Source organism: Engystomops pustulosus, chromosome 1 (genome assembly GCF_040894005.1).
Source record: "Engystomops pustulosus chromosome 1, aEngPut4.maternal, whole genome shotgun sequence".
In the NCBI taxonomy this organism is placed as follows: Eukaryota; Metazoa; Chordata; class Amphibia; order Anura; family Leptodactylidae; genus Engystomops; species Engystomops pustulosus.
Genome location: NC_092411.1, coordinates 239,872,636 through 239,890,977, shown reverse-complemented (window position 1 = coordinate 239,890,977; position 18,342 = coordinate 239,872,636). Strand labels below are relative to the sequence as shown.

General features: G+C 39.9%; 1 protein-coding gene and 1 long non-coding RNA gene across 5 annotated transcripts in view; one reads left to right on the top strand and one right to left on the bottom strand.

Moving 5' to 3' along the window:
* The window catches only part of MICU3 (mitochondrial calcium uptake family member 3), a 92,961-nt gene that overhangs the window by 52,040 nt on the left and 22,579 nt on the right, over positions 1-18,342 (bottom strand). For all 4 annotated transcript variants that reach the window (XM_072122167.1, XM_072122183.1, XM_072122175.1 and 1 more), the window contains exon 4: positions 18,148-18,226. In XM_072122167.1, the coding sequence (XP_071978268.1) occupies positions 18,148-18,226 (79 nt within the window). The remainder of the gene's footprint in view (positions 1-18,147; positions 18,227-18,342) is intronic.
* LOC140106659 (uncharacterized) lies at positions 12,764-13,914 on the top strand. The gene is made up of 2 exons (XR_011850835.1): positions 12,764-12,989; positions 13,721-13,914. It is a non-coding gene; the product is annotated as an uncharacterized lncRNA (long non-coding RNA).

The following is an 18,342-nucleotide window of genomic DNA, read 5'->3' as shown; positions in this document are numbered from 1 at the left end:
CCAGGCCGAATAACACAAGCCCCCAGGCCTTGTTGTACGCAACCAGTCTGGGCATATATTGGTACCACTACTCCATTACCTGTCTGCTGACATCACAAAAAGTAAAAAGCAAGAAACATATTATACTCCTATTATTATGTTAAACACCAAACATGTTCTTGGACAAATTGTAACCCATGATCACCTCGGGAATGTAGATAAAACTCAATAAGGGTCCACAAAGTTAAGTTTACAGGTTTTAGTTTCAATGCAGGAGAGGCCCTCCTCCACCCATGCAATAACAGGACCCAAACGTCCTTTAGATCTAGCTTGACAAAGGTCGGATAGACCGAAACGTCACAGCAACAATTTCTAATGTGATCGGTTTCCTTATATTCAAATATATGAAACCTAATGGTGGAGATGTATATAAAGCACTTGTATATAATCACTTGAATTAAAAAAAAAAAGATGTGCCATGTTGCTTTTTCTATGTTACTTGGGCTGAGAACCCAACAAATGCACCATCCCACAAACTACGGTACCCCCGTTTCCAGAAAAATTACTTAATCACACATCCGTATAGCATTTTGACCTTGTGTTTTTTCACATTTCCTTTTATTTCAACGGATTCGTTGGCCGTTGAAAATTTTTTAGTTCTCAGCGGCGTTTTCGGATCATGGATGACAATAAAGGCTTATGTGTCTGCAATACAGTCAGGTATTTTTCACTGCTGATGCTGGGGAACCACGTGTTTTGCTTTTTAACTGTTGCAAACATCTGTCCCCCCAATGTTCCTTGTGAAAACATATGTGACATACATGACATAAATCCATTGCTGACCCGTATGACATCAGAATCATTATGCATTCTCAGGAAATTTTATCATACCATGGATAAAAGAAAGTAATAATAGTTCTAAATAACTTATAACCATTTAGGCAAAGAATGGGAAGATGACCAGGGCATAAAAAATACAAAACCCTCTAAGCATGATGAGTCAGGACTTTGTTATTTTCAAGGATAAAAATGTACTATGACAATCATAATACTCCACCAAAAGAATAGAAATATAGAAATGAAAGTGATGACTGCTCACACTTTCAAAACGTTTAAAACTCTGTCAGTAAAAAAAAAAATCAGTACAATATAAGGTTATATGCTAAAAGGAGAAAGAATGTGCTGCTTTTCATGTCAACCTGGAGATAGTGACACAGTGACTCTGACTGAATTCATAAATCAAACCTTAACACAACAAGGTCTGTACAAGATGACCACCCACACACTCTCATCCCTCTATGCTACCCTCCAATACACCAAGTTCATTGTTCTCTCTGATACAATTGTTTATATTGGAATAGAATTGAGGAAAGTTATTTCATGTATGTTATAGTGCAAGAGGATCTGAGCAGATAGTACATATTGTCCTATTCACTAGTAGCATGTTATAGAGCAGGAAGAGGAGATTGTATATTTGTCTTACTTACAAGCAGGATGTTACAGAACAGGAGGAGCAGAGCACATTGTACATAGGGACTAGGGTCAACATCTGCAAAGAGTTTGTATGATCTCTCTGTGTTTGTGTGGGTTTCCCCCAGGTCCTCCAGTTTCCTCCCACACTCCAAAACATAATGGTAGGTTAATTAGATTGTGAGCCCCACTGGGGACAAGGACCGATATGGAAAGCTCTGTGCAGCGATGCGTAATCTGTGTGCGCTATATAAATAATGGAATTATTATTATTATAGTGTCCTATCTCCAGACAGCATGTTATACAACAGGAGGAGCAGAGCAGATTGTGCATGTTGTGCCATTTGCAGGCAGCATTTTCAGCAAGAGGAGCTGAGAAGATTGTACAATTTTTACAATCTGTCGGTGCCATGCACTGGTTTAACTGGGAGAGGCGGAGCTCAATAGCAGACATCTATTGGGCCCCCTTCTCCTTAAAAATGATATATGGAACTGTACCTAAATTTATTAAAAGAGTACCTGCTGAGTTGCTAATCTACTAGCCCCCCTGTCCAGGCTTTAGCAAATACTTATGTGTCCGCTAACATAAAAAAAGTTTATACTTTCCTTGTTCTAGTGCTCCCGGCACCTGCGTAGCTGCGCTATGAAGCCGGGTTGTACTGCTCTGGCTGCTCTGAAGAATTGCGCAGGCGCAGGAAGCACAAGAGATGGGTCCGATGCACCTCATCAGACTCATCTCTAGGTAAGTATAAAGCCTCTTTGTTTTTTGATTGTGTCCACAGATGGACTTGGTAAAGTGTGATTTGGGACACTAAACCACTGGTCCATAAAATCCTCTTTTATGACAATCCATCACTGGTCCACAGCTGTATTCACCCTTAATGCCGCTGGGTAGCTCCCAGCAGGATGAATACAGCTAAAAGTCTATAAGGAGTTGTGCTCCTAGTTTGGTTAATAATTAACTTTAATTTGTTATTTGTATAAGTGCAAATCTCCTAGATTCTGATTGTAGACTCCCCTCTGTTTGTTTAACAGGTGAGTACAGATTTCACTTGTCCCGAGGGCTTGTAGCGTTACCTATTAGGAGCTATTAGCCCCCCTCTAGCCTGTTTAGCTTGTAGGTTATTGACTAGACTGATAATGATCTTGACTATGGACATAATAAAATGCAGAATACCCCAAAAATAAGCCTATCATGATTTATCAGCCTCTTCAGAGTAGAGGTGAAACATAAGCCCTACTCCCAAAATAAGACCTAGTTACAACAGGTATATCTGCTGAACCGTGGTACCTAGAAATACAGTTCTGGTGTTATTTTAAATCTCCACTTGAATTTTGTACAAATACTGTGCCACCAGTAACAGCTGATGTTAAATTTACAGTCAGGAGTGTGATTTAATATATTACAAGCTTTAACTTCATCTTCAGATATCTCCATGCACCAAATTTCTGTGATATTAAATGAAAGTTCTCCTCTTTAAAATGACACTTTAAAATTAACTGTGGGGCACATTTACTAAGGGTCCGTTGGACGCATTTCCGTCGGGTTTCCTGAATATTTCCGATTTGCCTTGAATTGCACAGGGTTTTTTGGCGCACAATGGGTTAAAGGGGTTTGAAGAGTTATGATGATGCTCCAAAAGATGATGACAATATATTTGTATAAATGTAGAATTTTTTTTTGTTCAAGAACAAATGTGGATTTTTGTTCGTGGGAAAAAATAAGACACCCCCTTCAAGTAATGTAAAGATAATATAAGACCTTGTTTTATTTTTGGGGAAACACAGTATTAATATGTCTCCCATTGAAGTGAATGGAGGCCTTCAATAAAAATAAATAATAAAGTCATGAAATTTGGACAACATTTGGTAATTATTTTCTCAAAAATGTTGGGACATTTTGCATTTTTATTGCACTCATGTTTTTGAAAAGTGGGTGGGAAAGCAGATATGCAGCATTTGGTACACAAGGAAGACAAGCCATATGATGCCCATGTACACAGACTACACCAAAGAAAATCTACCATCAAAACAAAGCATGACAAACCTACTTAACCTCTTAACGCTCAGCGTCCGATATATCGGACGCTGAGCGCAGTGACTTAGCGCTCAGCGTCCGATATATCGGACGCTGAGCTGATGCCGGTTCAGCTCAAGATCTGAGCCGAACCGGCATCGGGAAAGACGGGGTGCCGGCTGTAACTAATAGCCGGCACCCCAGTGTAACACCCGCGATCGGAGTTGTCTCCGATCGCGGGTGCTTAACCCGTTAAATGCCGCGGTCAGCGCGACCGCGGCATCTAACATGTATCTGGGGGATCTTTCCCCCACGATCGGCCCCCCCGAACCGTTTTCGGGGTGCGCCGATCGTTGCTATAGTAACTCTGGGGTCCGATCTGGACCCCAGAGTTACCTGCAAGAATTGCCAGTAAGATGGCGTCTGTGACGTCATCTTACTGGCACAGTGCCAGCCTATGCAAGTGCATAGGCTGACACTGATAATACTCTGCAATACATGAGTATTGCAGAATATTATCATGAAGAAGCAATCAGAAGATTGCTTCTTCATGTCCCATGGTATAAAAGTGAAAAAGTAAAAAAAAAAGTTATTCAATAAAAAAATAAAGTCATAAATCACTAAAAATGCCCCAAACCCCCAAAACATATAAAGAGACATATAACTCAAAAAAAAGTCTAAATCATAACACAAACCCCACATATATAGTATCACCGCGTCCGTAACAACCCGTAGAATAAAAGTAAATCATTATTGAACCCGCACGATAAACGCCGTAAAAAAAAACTGTTATAAACCCTCCAAAAATTATGATTTTTACCTTTTCAATCCCACAAAAAATGCTATAAAATGTGATCAAAAAACCATATGTACTGCGACATGATACTGGTGCAATGTACAACATGTCCCGCAAAAAACAAGCCATCAACCAGCTCCGTAGCCAAAAAAGTAACAACGTTATGCCACTTGGAAGACGGCAATACATAAATGATAGATTTTTCCCCACATTAGGGTTTTGTTTGACAAATTTAGTAAAACGTAAGAAAATATATTCATGTTTGGTATCCCCGTAATCGTATCGACCCATAGAATAAAGATAACATGATTATTAGTCTATACGGTGAACACCAAAAAAAAAAGAAGTAAAAAATCCAGTACAGAATTGATGCTTTTCTACTCCTGTCCTCAAAAAACGTTCCTAAATTTTCAACAATAGGTGATACAAACCCCAAAATGGTAACATTGGAAAAAGCATCTCATCCCGCAAAAAAAATGGCATCACATGGCCCCAATAACGAAAAAGCGAAAATTTTATAGCCTTCAAAAGGGGCCAATGAGGAAACTAAAATCCTGGCAGCTGCAGCGCCCTCCTTCCCTTCTGCGCCTCGCTGTGCCCCCATAACACAAGTCACAGCCACATGTGGGGGGTCTTTGTACTCAGGAGAAATTGCAGAACAAATTGTATGGTGGGTTTTCTCTTTTTATCTTTTGGAAATGTGTAAATTTTAGGGCTAAATGAACGTATAAGGGAACAATATGACCATTCTAAATTTCACCTCCATTTTGATTCAATTACTATGAAGATCTCAAGGGGTTAACAATCTTCGTAAAAGCTGTTTCTGATAGCTTGAGGGGTGCAGATTTGAAAATGGGTTGGTTATATAGGGGGTTTTGATGCTAAATATGTAAAATTTAATTCCAAACTGTATTTATCCCCAAAATAGTCAATTCTGAAAATCCGGAAAAGCGATATTCGATTTGTAAGCCGCGTAACATCAAAATAAATTATCCAGACATTTCAGAAATTATGAAAATGTAAAGTAGACAAATGGGAAATGTTATTCAGCAACTTATTTAGGTGGTAAATCGATCTGCCTGAAAACGCAATGATTTTGAATTTCGAAAATGGCAAATTTTTCCAAAAATTTATCATATTTTCTTTTTTTTTGTAAATAAATGCAAAACTTATCAGCCAAAATTTACCACTAAAATGAAGTACAACATGTGGGGAAAAAACAATCTCAGAATCGCTTTGATAAGTAACAGTGTTCAAAAGTTATAACCGTATAAAGAGACGCAAGTCAGAATCCAAAAAATCGGGCTGAGCCTTAAGCTACAAAATGGCTGTGTCCTTAAGGGGTTAAACAGTAGATATAGGCACTGGCTGTGGTAATCTTCTTATATTTTCTTCATTCTAAAATCAACTTTTAAAATTATGTTAAAGAGATATGGGGTGTTTCCAGAGCCCCTCAGTACTGTAGCTTTAGAGGCTGTTACAAGGAGCAAAGCAGGCCCCTCCACCTACACTTCCTGCTGCTACCAGATTACACAGACAGAGGCATGTTATTCTCATTGTAACAGCCTGTAAATCTTTAGCATTGAGGGTCTCTGGTAACAACTCCCAGAGCCCTTCGAGCTTATTAGCACAAATGTAATCTATGAGTAAGTGCCCCTGGTTTATCATGATGGATTCTGATGGTAGATTGGCTTTAAAAAAAAATCAACAATGATAACCCCTCCCCCCCCTGTGGTACCTTACAATGTAGGGAATTTTCCTAAATGTGTCCGAATTTAGGTAGAAAGTGTATATATACTGTCCATCAAGTCTACATATACAGGCAGTCCCCGGGTTACATACAAGATAGGGTCTGTAGGTTTGTTCTGAAGTTGAATTTGTATGTAAGTCGGAACTGTATATTTTATCATTGTAATCCCAGCCAGAACTTTTTTGGTCTCTGTGACAATTGGATTTTAAAAATGTTGGGTTGTCATAAGAATCAAGATTAACAATAAATCTTCATTACAGACACCTGTGATAACTGTTACAGCTGTTTATTGCAGCCTAGGACTAAAGTACAGTAAATTACCAATATCCAGAGGTCCGTTTGTAACTAGGGGTCGTATGTAAGTCGAGTGTTCTTAAGTAGGGGACCGCCTGTACTGTTTAATACATCCAATTGGCCAAAACCTAATACATTTCACATCCCAGGGTCAACATCTGCAAAGAGTTTGTATGTTCTCTCCGTGTTTGTGTGGGTTTCCTCCCGGTCCTCCGGTTTCCTCCCACACTCCAAAACATACTGGTAGGTTGATTAGATTGTGGGCCTCATGGCGACAGGGACTTATTTGGCAAGCTCTGTGCAGCGCTGCGTAATCTGTGTGCGCTATATAAACAAAGAATTATTATTAATTATTATTACTAAACAGGAATATAACTACTACTACTAGTTATATGCTACTTCTTGGTGTGTGGGCAATTCTTCTAACTGTAGAGAAAGCGCCAAGACCTTTTTCTTCATGGATCAAAGATCCTCCAGCACCACCTAGAAGTGCGCTAAGCCCAAAGCTCCCTAGCAGACCATAACAAGGCGAGTATGTCTGCTATGCACATAATGCGCGTGCCTCAAGAGTTTTCCTTGTCAAGTGACTGACAAGAGCATTTACGTATTAAAATGTTGTGAAAACATCCAGCCAGTGTGCTTATCCCAAAGTGTGATTAGTATCTCTAAGTATGACACAAAGCTTGCACTTACTTCCATATAATGGTATTGCTTTCTTTAGTGCTTCACCACCATGCAGTGAATTGGAGAGCTTTACGCTTTGATGAGTGTGGTTAAGGCTTAAAAATCCAAGGGGAAGAAGAAAATGTTTTAAGGACAAAAAAAAAAAAAGTTTTGTTTCAAGAAATGAAATACAATGCGTCTCTTTGACTTAAATCTGTCCATGATAATCAGGGGAATCACATACAACTGTCTATCTGTGTCCAAGAGGCTAAAGAGAATGTCAACATTTTTTCATACCTTTCTAAAGGCGCTTTGTTTTGGGGGAGCCTCCTCTGCTATTCTGTGGAAACTTGCTCTGGTTTGAAACTCAACACCAGGATTAACAGGTTTCATCCCAGCATAGGTATTTGGCCGGAGTACAGAAAGCTGCCTACCGCCTAAATACGTGAGGCACAAGGGTTTCTAGCATCTTCAAAGATCTGAAATCAGAGGAATCTGGATACACCAAATAAAGTTGTGTGTGTTAATCACCTGCGCCGCGCACAAAGCGCATCCATTCCTTGGTCTATATAGATATATGTGGGAGAAGATGGTTTCTCTGCAAACTACAACTAAAGTCATATAATAAATAATAAAACAGAGGATTTAATTTCACACTCTTTCAAACACCCTGCTCCTGCACTGTGTAACAATCTTTGAAGCAACACAGAGGCCCTGTTTACACAACCTCAGGTTCTCTAATTACTAATAAAATTCACAGAGTGAGTTTAAAGAAATCACACCAAGACAAAGTATGGTATAATATCTCAATCTCTGTGGAGCACTAATGCAATGCAAGGCTGGCAGATGTGAGATGCTTTATTCGCATCACAAAAAATCATTCAGAAACGTTCAGTGGGGCAGAACCAGGGCTTGGTTAGTTAAAGATAAAGAAGTAATGTCCATAGTTCATTGGTTAGTAAATTATCACATGGGCATTACAGAAACAAAGGCTCTGTTTTCCCTGGAGTGGGCAGTATCGTAAATAAGCCCAGGGAGCCTCACATTCTTCTCTGCACAGGAGTGTGTTATCACATTGTTATCCACCTTCATCCACAGTTGAGCATCCTCTTAGTTTCAGCATTTAGCAAGTATATATCATTAATATTACCGTATATATGCAAGTATAAATCTACCCGAGTAAAGGGCCAGGTACCTGATTTTAACACAAAAAAACGTGAAAACCTATTGACTCGAGTATAAGCCGAGGGCGGGAAATGCATTGGTCACAGCCTTCCAGTATATTAGCCAGCCCCCTGTAGTATATAACCTGCCAGCCCCTGTTGTATAAAGCCTGCGAGCACCTGTTGTATATAGCCTGCCAGCCCCTGTAGTATATAGCCTGCCAGCCCCCTGTAGTATATAGTCTGCCAGCTCCCTGTATATATAGCCTGCCCGCCCCCTGTTGTGTAAAGCCTGCGAGCACCTGTTGTATATAGCCTGCCAGCCCCTGTAGTATATAGCCTGCCAGCCCCTGTAGTATATAGCCTGCCAGCCCCCTGTAGTATATAGCCTGCCAGCCCCTGTAGTATATAGCCTGACAGCCCCCTGTAGTATATAGCCTGCCAGCCCCCTGTAATATATAGCCTGCCAGCCCCCTGCAGTATATAGCCTGCCAGCCCCCTGCAGTATATAGCCTGCCAGCCCCCTGTAGTAAAAAAAGAATTAACACTGTACTGACCTTTCAGAGGAGCGGAAGGACCCAAAGAGGCACCAGAGCATCAAAAGCAAGAATAGGAGCTACGGAGGGCGTCGCAAAGGTGAATACTGTGTTCATTTTTTTATAGACTCGAGTGTAAGCCGAGTTAGGGTTTTTCCGCACAAATTTTGAGCTGAAAAACTAGGGTTATACTCCAGTATATACGGTAATTCTTTATACAGCGCCTACAGATTACGCAGTGCTTCACAGAGCTTGCCAAATTAGTCCCTGTCCCCATGGGGGGGGCTCATAATCTAATCAACCTACCAGTATGTTTTAAGAGTGTGGGAGGTAACCAGAGGACCCAGAGGAAACCCACACAAAACATGCTCATTTGCATAATTTTAAAGCCTTTTTTCATAAAAACCAGGGCATAAGAAGCAAAAAGAAGAACAGATCCTGGCAGAGGGGGTGTACACCAACATATCAGTGTTCTTAGTTTACAATCCTTCATCCTGATGGTAGATTTCCTTTAAAAGTTGATTTTAGAATGAAGGAGGCCACAGATAACACATTTAAGAAGATTACACAGTCATGGTGCCTGGATCCAAGAGTAAGTGTCCCTAGTAAAATGCCTTTTTAATGCTGAGTAAATGTTATCCCATAATCGCAATCATTATTCTTATTATTAGCTTAGCTGTTTAGTAAAAGGACATAAACTACTCCATGGCCTGAAGTCTTCTCTCCCACTACCATAGAGATGCCTGATGCCTGTGCGGGTTACAACATGCCCTGGGACAGCAGAGTTGTCATCTATCATCATCTGATAATACCTTAATTTGGGTGGAAACATGTAAGGATTTCTTAATTTTTCTGAAATGCTAAATTACACCATGGACATGAGTCATGCCGGGGTTAAATGGACAAGATGTGTAGCGAGCGGAAGCGAGAGGAAGCCCCCCATAAGATGGATGACATCACTAACAAGACGTATTGTCTGCACGGAAAGTGACTTTCTGTGGAGGGATTTTAGCTGAATGACTGGTTTCAACAAAACCCATATCTTTAGGATTATGTTTTAATAGTACTGATGCACACACGACAAGCACAAGGGCTTCATCAAATTACGTTTGGTCTCCTAGACGGTGACAGGTCAAAATTATAATCAAAATAGGTTAGGCAAATATTGGTTCAAACACGGTAACTGGGACTCCTGCAGTCTGACCATTTTTCTTTGGGCCTAGTCCCCCTAATGTGCCTGAAAAATGATAGTTGCTTTAGCATTAGTGTCGCTTCAGACCCCAATTTTGATCCGAAGTCAGAGGAGGCAAAAAATCGTATTTATCTAATGCCGAGCTCTAATAATAGGTTGGAAAGAAGAAAAGACGGTGGGATCGCTGCTAAAACGGCGGAGAAACCATAATAAATATCCCTCTTGCTTCTTCAGTTCTTTCATGTACACGTGTGAGAAGCATTACATACACACAGAGGCCTCCTCACCTATCTGTCATTATACTTATAGGGACTGGGCACCACCTAATAGTTCTCCGTGTCTGACAGGACATGACATAGGGATGACGGGAACCAGAGAAATACCGGAAATACATACACAAAGCTTCATACATCATCTATAACACAACGCAGACCCGCAGTGTAACAACTACGAGAAACCACATTACAGGACATCTCCATTAACCCATTCATTCATATAGTTTATAAGGGTCAAGTATGTTGTCCCTATACCGACTGTTCATTTACCTTCATAATGATGAGTAAGCAGATCATCTCTGTAAAATAATAATAATAATATCTTTATTTATATAGCGCCATCAAATTCCGTAGCGCTTTACAAATCATAAAACTAAACATTTTCAGTTCTTCACAATTTGTTTGTGAATACAAATAGTGCAAACTGTATATTACTACCTTATTATGATAAAACTACCAATTTAGAGAATCTGTATCATATTGTACCAAGGAAAGATCCTTCTAACATACAACGTCCATCCAACACTTCTTTAAAAAATAAAGAAATACAAGGGTTTTTTGGGGCACCTGCTGGCAGATGGATGCCGTATCATATACATGGTCTTGCACCACCGGGGTACATCCCTTCCATCACTGTCCTGTCTAGTCTGAGATTGCTATAAAGGGAACCTGTCACCACATTTGTCATAAATACAGCTAGTGACAAGTTCCCACGGAGTCCTATTAACTAAATGCCACCCTTCTATTACCTGTATTATTGTAATAGTTTGGAAATAAATTCCAAATGCAATGTATTGGTATAAAAAATTGCGCCATTTTCATGTGGACACAGTTTTTACGTCTTGCCCTAGTCGGCTGTAGGCAAATTAATTAGCAACACTAAGCAGCCGGCAGCCGGGGAGTGAGGAGAATGTGCTTACACAGACAGGATTAGTGCATAATGCAAAGATACAGCGCCGAGCGCCATAGCAGTGCTCGCACTCTGTGTTATGGAAGCGCTAGAGCAAGATTTGAAAACTTATTTTTCTAACAAAATAGATTGTGGCCTGTAAAAAGAAAAGAATCACAAGTTTTCTGTAAGCTCACACCTCCAAAGCATAACTGGTTGATTTCCTTTAAAGGGAACCTACCACCACAATTCTGCCAATAAAGGTAGTAAGGGACGTGAGGATAGCCCTTTTTAGAGCTATCTTTTTTAAAATCTTTAATACCTTAATATGTAAATTTTCTAAAGCAGCTACTGGGGCGTGGAGTAGCTGGAGATGAGGCTACACGTCGCGGCTACTCCACTCCCCAGTAGGCTCTTTTCTCCTCCTACCCTGACATCTTCGGTGCGCAGAACGGCCGGCCCGCGGCTGGGCGGCCACTACTCCAAAGCCGGAGCTACTGCGCATGCGCAGAACTCCGGCTTCTCGGACGAGGGATGGAGAAGAAAAGAGGCTACTGGGGCATGGAGTAGCCGCGACGTGTAGCCTCATGTCCAGCTACTCCACGCCCCAGTAGCTGCTTTAGAAAATTTACATATTGGGGTATTGAAGATTTTAAAAAGATAGCGGGAAGTGAGGATTACCTCTAAAAAGGGCTATCCCTATAGGTAGAATCGTTGTAGTTGTAGGTTCCCTTAAGGTTCCTTTAATAGATTTTAAAAAATTAAAACATTTTGCCCTATTCTGACGCTAATAATTTTTTCATACTTCGGCATGTAGACCTTAATATGGAGTCATTTTTTGCCGGACATGATGACGTTTACATTGCTACCATTTTGGAGACTTTATGATCTATGGATCACTTTTTATGAAATGTTTTCCTTTTGAAAAATAGTGAATAAGTAGTGTTTCTGACATTTGCGCACTATTTTCCAGTATGGGGTTCACCGCCAAGAATAAGAGTTTTTAAATGTTAATAGATCAAGACTTTTGGGACGCAACAATACCTAACATGTTTATGATTTTATTTGTTTATTTTTATATTAGTTCTAGGGAAAAGGGGGAGATTTTAATTTTAAGGGGTTTTTTTTCTTTCTTTTACTTTTTTTTTCCTATTTTTTAGAACCCAAAAGGGTAGCTGAACCTTTAGGGGTCTGATAATTCCTACCATATACTGCAATCCTACAGACATCTATAACACATCCTGGAGTCTCATACAGACTTCGGGTTGCCATGGAAATGAACAGTGTTGCTGTTGGCTTCACTGTTGGCAGGTAAATAGTTAACAGCTGTGGGTGTTTGCAGCATAATGCAACCAACACCCTCTTCATACATCGTTAATGGCATAAGGGCATACATGTACGTCCTAATATGTTCAGGGGTTAATATTATCGCACCTGGCATCAGAGGGAGCACGTCCTGTTTGGATGGCTCCTCCCATCAACTCCTCTCCATGCTATATACCTCCTTAACATTCAGCACTTCATGTCATGTGACCAGGGTGATGTCATCTAAGGTCCTTTACCCAGTAACATTAACATCTACCTCATGTATGTATCTGATCACATGACATCAGAGCATGCCTCCATGGACTTCTACAGATACATACCAGAGGTAGTTTTCAATGTTACTGGGTAAAGCAAATGTCATCACCCTGGTCACATTACATGAAGTTGTAATGATGATGTAACAGAGCCCCCTCTCAATGTTCCAGAAAGGCACCATGTAAAACATGTGACAAAGATTTTTCTACCCCTGAAAATAAGTAAACAGAGCTGTATATGCCTGTCGTAGAATTTTGGTCCTTAAATACTAATTCCATACAGCAGCATGTCCTAGAAGTGAGACCTAGAGTGAACAAGGAGGCAGGGCAATTCTAGTTAAATTTAATATGCAAGACTCAATTAGTACCATTGGACTCACCTCGGGTGAGTTGCATATAAGTTTACAAACTGATTTTTTAACATTGCTGCCGTGGAACCATTTAGGTATAAGGGAAATTATTTTTAATCAGTTTTTTAATGAAGCATTTCTTTTTGGGGGGTTAATTTAAATGGCAGGTTTTCTTTTAGTTACAAGTTAAAATTTTTGTTCTTTTATGGGTTTTCTATCCATGTGCTAAAAATCAGCATAAGGACAATCCTACTGACCTGTAGACTTCATGAGGTTTGAGAGCTCCCAGACTCCCAAAATGGTTTTGTGCAGCCTAGCTCTGTAGACATCATTTGACCTTGTGGTAGGTGACTCAACATGGCATTGTGGTATGGTGGTAGTTTCCTACAGATATATAATAAGTGATATTATGGATATATGGTGCTGTACCCTGGACTCCCATGGTGGCTATATTGTAGCTTTGTATTTGGAGCTTTCAGGGATCTCTATGGCTGTGCTGGACCTTAAAGGGGTTTAACCAAGACTACAGCATATCAACTAGACTCAGGATAGGTCTGATGATGAAGGTCTGACCACTGCGTCATTCACCACCACTGTCCACAAGGAAAGAGTGGAAAATTTTTTCAAGCATAACGACTATCACAGCCATTCTCAATGATTGCTATATTAAAAAAGAGGACACAAGACCCCCCATTATTGTGCAAAGTAGGGATTTCAGCAGTCAGTTTCTCATAAAATGAATATGTTCTCTCATTAAATGTTATAGAACGGGCCAGTCTGGACAAGCCTTATTCAGCATCATAATATACCTCCTAAAGAAGAGAAAATACTAACAAGCGCCCAGTTCTGATCCCAAATATCTGGTGCGTTTCACTGCCCAATCAATAGAAACATCCTAAAATAACAAAGGGAGCAATAACATGTTTTTGGCATGGAAATAAAGAAGGATCTTCTCAGGTGTGTGACTGGAAGTCAATGTGACAGATTAGAACCAGCAGAACACATCTGGAGATCATGATGAAGGAGAAGGGGGGGCTATCAGAGACCATTCGTGTCAGAGCTGCCATATTTTTGGGTGTGTAGAGGGATAAAATGACACAATACTGTATCCTATAATAACAGGTTTTCTACCCATTCCTCTCATGTAGATAATTAACTGTTATGAAAACAAAACAGCTCTTTAAACGCCCGGGCCGACAACCAGCTACTTCAAAGGACGGCCGAGGCTTATGTTGTTATCTCTACAACACGCCTGGTACAGCTGGTATTATGGCAAAAAACACACAAAACGTGTATATGGAATTATCTACATGTTCTTCTGAAATCAGTGCCAGGAAATTGCTCTTAAAGGGGTTGTCCAAAGTAGCTAAGTTGTTCTCTGCTAGGATAATAGCTGATTGGTGAGTGTCTGACTGCTTGGACCCCCCCTCATTAATCCACAGGGGATAACTAGCTGATTGTAAATTGGGTCTATCCCGTCTACAGAGATCCCATTTTCATAAATGGGTGGAACGGCAGAATGAGCATGTGCCCTGCCGCACCACTCACTGTCTATAGGAGTGTCTGGAGACTGCCGAGCGCCGTGCTCAAGTATTTCTGTTGCTCCCAAAATATTAAATGGAGCAGCAAGGCTTATGCTGGTCCTGCCGCTCCACAGAAATACCGGGGAAGGGATAGAGTCCCACCAATCAGCTAGTTATCCCCTAGCTGATAAAACCACAAATACTGCCCCATCTTGGGCACTTTGTGTAGCCCCAATCAAATATGATGGCTATAACAAATTTGGAACACATTTACAGACCCCCCAACCACTCCACAGCCCAGTACATGTTCCTCTTTCCCATCCCTCATGTCTGTAATATTCTGATATGTACATTATGCTCTCGCGAGCAGGGCCCTCATTTCTATTGTTTTATATGACTGTTATTACTTTGTAATGTCTCTTTTATTTATATATGTTCCAAAGAATCTGTAAAGCGCTACCATATTTGATGGCGCTATATAAAGATTATTGTTGTTAAAAATATTCTTATTATTAGGGGGGCATTGAGAGAGCCTTTATATCTACAGATACCACCCTCATGAATTATGCCAGGGGATTTCTATCTTCCCTGATCTCACATACAAGTATTTATTATGTGTTTGTACATGAGGAGTCTTGCGGTTTCATTTGCAGTATAGGAGGTTCTGTCTCCTTCTTGTTAGAATTGAAAAACAAGTACATGAATTTCACCAATACAGGCAGTGCCCTACTTAAGAACACTCGACTTACATACAACCCATAGTTACAAACGGACCTCTGGATATTGGTAATTTATTGTACTTTAGTCCTAGGCTACAATCATCAGCTATAACAGTTATCACAGGTCTCTGTAATGAAGCTTTAGTGTTAATCCTGGTTCTTCTGACAATCCAACATTTTTAAGATCCAATTGTCACAGAGACCAAAAAAGTTCTGGCTGGGATTACAATGATAAAATATACAGTTCCGACTTACATACAAATTCAACTTAAGAACAAACCTAAAGACCCTATCCTGGCGGCCACACTGCATTGTGTGCATTGACCCCTCAACGACCTGGCCCTTTTTAGTTTTTTCACTTCCATTTTTCACTCCCCACCTTCAGAAATCTATAACAGTTTTATTTTTCCACGTAAAGAGCTCTGTGATGGCTTGTTTTCTGCAACAAATTGCACTTCGTAGTGATGGTATTTAATATTCCATGCCGTGTACTGGGAAGCGGGAAAAAAATTCCAAATACAGTGAAAATGGTGAAAAAATGCATTTGCGCCATTTTCTTGTGGGCTTGGATTTTACGGCTTTCACTGTGCGCCCAAAATGACATGTCTACTTTATTCTTTGGGTCCTTGCGATCACAGGGATACCAAATTTGTATAGGTTTTATAATGGTTTCATACATTTACAAAAATTAAAACCCCCTGTACAAAATTTTTTTTTTTTTATTTTGCCATATACTGGCGCCAATAACTTTTTCACACTTTGGTATACGGAGCTGTTGGTGGTGTCATTTTTTGCTAATTTTGATGGCATTTTCATTGTTATAATTTTTAGGACTGTGCAACCTTTTGATCACTTTTTGAGTTTTTTATATTTTTCAAAAAAAAGTGCCATTTTTGAATTTGGGCGATATTTTCCGGGGTTAAACGCAGTGAAAAAAAAGGTTATTATATTTTAATAGATCAGGCATTTTCGGACGCGCCGATACCTAATGTGTTTATGAATTTTACTGTTTATTAATATTTATATCAGTTCTAGGGAAAAGAGGGTGATTTGAATTTTTAGGGTTTTTTATTATAATTTTTTTTTTTTAAAAAAAAAACCTTTTATTTTATTTTTTTTTCAGACTCCCTAGGGTACTTTAACCCTAGGTTTTCTGATCGATCCTAACATGTACTGCCATGCTACAGTATGGCAGTATATGGGGATTTTCCTCCTCACTCATTACAATGTGCAGATAGTAATGATTCGGAAGACCCAAGGCTGTCATGGCAACTGATCGTCGCTCCCCGATGACGTCACGGGGAGCGACGATCCTTAGCAAGATGGCGGCGCCCATGCGGTTCCATCTTTTTTCTTTTTATTTGTTTTATTAAAAGCACAAAAAGAACACCAGGAACACAGTCCTTATCACATTATAACACAACAATTAGGAGTTACATGAAATGATGCATGAAAAAAGTCAATGCGGTCAACAGAAAAGATCTAATTGTGGAGAAGGACAATAGAATCAGAAACAAAGACATTTATATAATATCCCAACCTTCAGCACTCCTTTCAGCCCCCAGTTCAATGCTGTTAAAAAAATAACACATAAATACATTTTCTGTTTTGGATCAAGATACTACCTTACAAATGATTATGAAAAATGGGTATAAATATGTGGCAAAAAGGGGCCAATCTCTGGCAAATATTTTATCCCCCAGGGTGGTTAACACCCAGTCAACAGCCAAAACTTGGCTATCGGTGAAAGGTTCTTTCACATGCGGGGGTCCCGATGTAAGGCATGTTCATTTGCTGTAAACAAAACATTTACTTTCAATATCAATGAAGAGAAAAATCAAAAGATAGACACATTCATCAATTGCAATTCACGCCATGTAGTATACAGGATCCAATGTGCAGCATGTAGTTGTATATACAGTATGTTGGTTGCACCATTCAAAAACTCAAAACAAGGATTGGACAACATATCATTAGTATTAAGAATGGTGAATCCAGTGCCTCAGGAGCTGCTAGGCACTTTGTGGAGTGTCATAAGAAGGATCTTTCTTCATTCACCTTCATCGGCATGGAAAGGGTGGATCGTCCAGCCGTGGAGGAGACTGGAGAAACTTCTAAAAAGAGAGGCATATTGGTTCCTTGCTTTAGGATCGAGATATCCAAACGGTATGAACTCAAAGAATGATTTGTCATACATTTATTAGGTATATGATGCATCTTCAATGATTTTTATATATGTCACTTTGTATTCTATATGTTCAATATCTCTTATGCTTGTTACTAGTAGCCACTGCGTGTTTTCCAGATATCTTGCATTTGATTAGTCAGGTGTGCATGAAGGTATTTCTAGGGTTGTCCACCCTCATTTTAACATACCATGAGTAAGACTTAAGTAATAGCCGAAACGTGTAGGTGTTTGGACCTACTGTACACCATGTACAATTTTTAATGATGACAAAATAAAGGAAAGAATCATTATTTTATCTGGATGTGCTACGGAACTCTTCTTTTTTTGGATCCTACATGAAAAAGTACCTGTAACATAACACTTTGAATTTGTGATCCACAGGTTGAGGTGCCATCTTTTTGAAGCCGCCGGCAGCAGTGCCAGCAGCAAACGGTGGGAAAACACCCGCGATCGGTGCTAGCATCGATCGCGGGTGTTATCGGTAAGTCTTTGCTGCAATATGCAGCATAGACTTACCGGCTATGGAGAGGGCTCAGCGTGCGTCGGTAATGGGTTAATAAGACCTGCTTTATAATTTGTGGTGCGGCCACCCAGCTAGGTCAAGGTGCAGTCAGACGCAACATGATGCAGTTGTGACATCACTAGCAAAGTCACTTGCTACAACTTCCATGTAGCAAATCAGACAAGATTTACAGACAGATCTTACTCTACGAGGCCTGATCTTGTGCCTGATCTTGATAGCCTTAGCTTTATCTAAACTTACCTTTATCTCCTAGAGTTCGAAAGAATCTTGAGGAACCCTTCCATACTGGAGGTGTATCTATAAGAAGCTGATTCAAGTCCTAGAATACAGAAATATAGGATATTGCAGACGCTACATGGATTCAAAAAATCAAAACAAATATAATTGAAATTAAAAGATTGGCGACGTATAATAAAGTTTAATAGGGTAAGCAGA